The sequence below is a fragment of the Trichechus manatus genome, unplaced genomic scaffold (genome assembly GCF_000243295.1).
Source record: "Trichechus manatus latirostris isolate Lorelei unplaced genomic scaffold, TriManLat1.0 scaffold00044, whole genome shotgun sequence".
In the NCBI taxonomy this organism is placed as follows: Eukaryota; Metazoa; Chordata; class Mammalia; order Sirenia; family Trichechidae; genus Trichechus; species Trichechus manatus.
In genome coordinates this window covers 8,669,181-8,673,162 of record NW_004443980.1, presented here as the reverse complement: position 1 = coordinate 8,673,162, position 3,982 = coordinate 8,669,181, and the positions used below count along the sequence as shown (strand labels likewise).

Here is a 3,982-nt window from a genome sequence, read left to right as displayed (position 1 = left end):
ATTAACCACCTACCTCTTTCCAGCTGTTCTCATAACCATCCACGTTAACCACCTACCTCTTTCCAGCTGTACTCATAACCATCCACATTAACCACTGGCATGACATAGAAGTTCGTGTATCTCAGAAGATTACTGTACACTCTTTCTTTCCCATAGAATTGAGTTACCTGCAATTAAAAATCACATCTCTTGCAAGTCCTTCTAAACTTAGTCTGTTTCTTTTATGTGCTTTTTTCCCCCCCTAAAGTCATTTGGTGTGTTTAGATTTGCAGATTTAACTTTCAGGAAGAGTATTAATTCCTCAAAAAGACTGAATTTAGGGTACTCTGCTATCAAGTGATGGTAAATGCCTTGGACACAGAACACACAGTCTTCCTATTTAATAGAGGCAGAAAATAGAATCATAATTTTTTTAAAATTCCCTTCTAAAAGTAATTCTTTATGAAAGTCATAAAATAAGATAATAAAGCTCACTACATTCAAAAATTTAATAAAATAAAATCTAGATATACTTCCGCTCCCTCTTCAGTAATCCACATCAATCAGAGCTTAAATGCACTTTGTCTTATATCCAGATATAATTAGATGCTATTTTTAAAAAGAAAAATTTATTGTGTTTTTGGTGAAAGTTTACACAGCAAGTTAGGGTCCCATTTGACAGTTTCCACACAAATCGATCAATGACATTAGTTACATTTTTCAGTGTGTCAACATTCTCTTTAAATGTGTTCTGTTGTTCCATTTCCAGTATTCTAGTTTCCCTGCTCCCTTATCTTCACATCTTTGCTTTAGATTAAAGGTTGACATTTTGGTCTCATACAAATGGTTTTTTAGTAGAGCACCAATAGATGCTATTTTCTAAATTGTGTCTAGAACTTGTTGTGGAGCTAAATTCTTGCTAGAAATGAATGTGTCTCTCAAGCATCAGGTCATTAGGCTTTAGAATCAGTGGAACCTTTTCCTAGGTACTAGCTATGACTTTCCTGATAGGTACCATCCGACACCTGTTGTCGTCTGCTCTAGGACTCATACCCAGCTTAGGGTCACATATTCCAACATGATATGAGGGACATCTATATTCTGATGACAAACATTCACCCAAAATGACCAAAAGAGAGGCGGGAGGTCCATAAAGACACTATTTTAGTTGGTTAAATCATTTCATCTAGGACTAAGTTTGATTTAAAATCTTCGTTTGTGGAAGCATTACTACATTTTAATTTTTGGATTAGTTTGAAATTCTTGTTCCAACCTTTATTCAAAGATCTTCTTAATTTTTTTTTCATTATTGACAAAAGCAAAAGAAGACTTTTGAACCCTGCTTGTACTATACCCAACACTTTGTCATTTTCCCTTTAAATATTTAAAATATTATATCCTTTTTTCTCTCTAAAATGATCACAAGAGCCATATTAAAATCCTTTGCAATGGGTTAACCACTTATGAAATGTGGGAAAAGGGTAAGAAAAAAACGCAAGGGTTTTATTTTTGTTTGTTTGTTTTTGTTTTAATCTACTATAGGTCAGAAATAGAAGCTTAATGAAAAGGAAGCAAAATGTGTAGACTGAGAGAAGCAATCCCTTAAGTAGTAAACAGTAGTTAAATACATTTTTTATGCTACAAATTTGTAAATTTGGGTTGGAGACATTTTTCAGTAATAACCTGGCATCTGTTATTAGAAAAAGATTGTTGTTGTGTGCCATTGAGTCGATTCTGACTCGTAGTGACCCTGTGACAGAGCAGAACTGCTCCATAGGGTTTTCTAGGCTGTAATCTTTATGGGAGTAGATTGCCAGGTCTGTTCTCCATGGAGCAGCTGGTAGGTTTGAACTGCCAACTTTTGGTTAGCAGTCGAGCACTTAACTGTTATGCCATCAGGCCTCCTTTGTGGCAATAGAAGGAATCTAAATCTGCTCACGTCCAGAGAGAAAATGAGTGAGAGGCATAGAGAGAAGTGACTAGCCTTAGGCTTCCTGAGGAAGAAAGGCCTGGTGATCTACTTCCAAAAAATCGGCAATGAAAACCCTATGGATCACAATGGTCCGATCCGCAACGGAGCTTCTAAAATGTCCATTTTTGAAAAGGCTTACTTTTTGTAGGCTTGGGCTACAAAAGCCAGGTTCCCATTGTTGGGGAAAAATACTAGACTGTAAGATCCTTGGGCTGTATTTTGTTCCTCATTGTATCTCTGGGGTCTGGAACCTTGCAAGCAATGTATAAATATTTGTGCATTAAATAATTTAATCTTACAAAGATTGAGTAAGCTGGTGGGGTAAAGGGTAGGTTGCTTACTAACAGGGAAGAGGTGTTGGGTTGGAAAGGGTAGTGGTTAGGGACGGCTTCACCAATATGGATTAGAGTCAGTATGAATTGAATTTTCTTTCTGGCCCTTTTCAGGTTCAGTTATGGAATGAAAAGGAAGTGTTTTTCTTTCTTGCTTTGCGCTCTGCTCCATTCGTGACCTAAAAGGAGTAAAACTACCCAACTTTAGAAAGGTTCTAGATGGGCTGTGCTAAGGATCTGGTCAGTTGGAACCATTTGCATTTGGTCAAAGGAGTGTCAACACTCGCTGGGAACTTTTCTGTGGGGTCTGCGATGCTGCAGCTCCACCAGTGGGGAGGGCAGGGGGCGGTGGGAAGGCCATGAAGGTAGCTAGGGAGGCTGCGTTTGTGAAGTCCTAGCAGAGGCAGGCATATTTCTACCTTCTACCTTGAAACTTACCTTTGAAATATCTCATTTGTTAAGGCAGATCTATCTACATGGCAAACCCTTAACTTCCTAACTCATCTCTTTTGTATTACTATGCGCCTGTGAACATGAAGACAAAAATAACCATTATGGGAAGGACATATGTTTGGAGTTATTTTTCCAGTGGCAAGTGCTCTTTATATAAATCAGGATAGAGGACATATATGCCCACTTTATAGGATTTGAAAGATAGTTTTTATTGTTTTCATTTATTGTAGAGATTTGCAGTCATTATATTTTTTTACTTTAATGACATACTATTTGTCTTATATATGGTTTCCTTGATGCCAAACCTTTCTTCAGGGACAAAATCCCCAATTATGACGTGTGGGAAAATATGATCTGCTCTGTAATGTTGTGCTTTATGTTTCGTTTCCAGAGGCAGAAAATGGCAAAAGATGTCTGGATAGTTCAAACCAAAGGAAAAAGGATTTACTGGGATCCAACTTAGATAATTGCTTCACTTCTTTCTTCTACTTAGTAAACATATTAAAAAAACCACCCCATTGTTATCAAGTAGATTCTGACTCATAGCAACCCTATAGGACAGAGTAGAACTGCTCCACAGAGTTTCCAAGGCTGTGGTGGCACAGTGGTGAAGTGTTTGGCAGCTAACCAAAAGGTCGGCAGTTCAAATCCAATAGCTGCTCCTTGGAAATCCTATGGGGCACTTCTATACTGTCCTATATGGTCGCTATGAGTCAGATTCGGTGGCAAAGGGAAATTTTTTTATCTGTTTAGAAGCAGACTGCCACATCTTTCTCCCGCGAAGCAGATGGTGGGTTTGAACTGCCAACCTTTCAGTTAGCAGCCGAGCACTTTAACCACAGTGCCACCAGGTCTCCTTAGTAAACATATTATGATCAGCATATTATTTATTTTTAATTTTTTTCCCATACAAAAATTTATACACACATTGTTATGTGACTCCAATTGCCCTCCCCATACTGTGACAGCACACTCCGCCTTTCCACCCCTGATTGCCCTTGTCCATTCAACCAGCTCCTAACACTCTCTGCCTTCCCATCTCACCTCTGGACAGAAGCTGCCCGTTTAGTCTCTTGTATCTACCTGAGGTAAGAGGCGTATTCCTCACGAGTATCACTTTATGTCCCACAGTCCAATCCCTGTCTGAAGAGTCGGCCTCGGAAATTGTTTTAGTTCTGGGCTGAGAGAGAATCCAGGGGCCATGCTTTCCGGGGTTCCTCCAGTCTCAGTCAGACCGTTAAGTCTG

The 3,982-nt window shown here is 38.9% G+C and overlaps 1 protein-coding gene across 1 annotated transcript in view; it reads right to left on the bottom strand.

The window, feature by feature from the left end:
* Window positions 1-3,982, bottom strand: part of LOC101350804 (carboxypeptidase B2-like) — a 66,754-nt gene that overhangs the window by 33,370 nt on the left and 29,402 nt on the right. Inside the window, exon 7 of the mRNA XM_004376640.2 lies at window positions 57-167. Coding sequence (XP_004376697.1) covers window positions 57-167 — 111 coding nt within the window. The remainder of the gene's footprint in view (window positions 1-56; window positions 168-3,982) is intronic.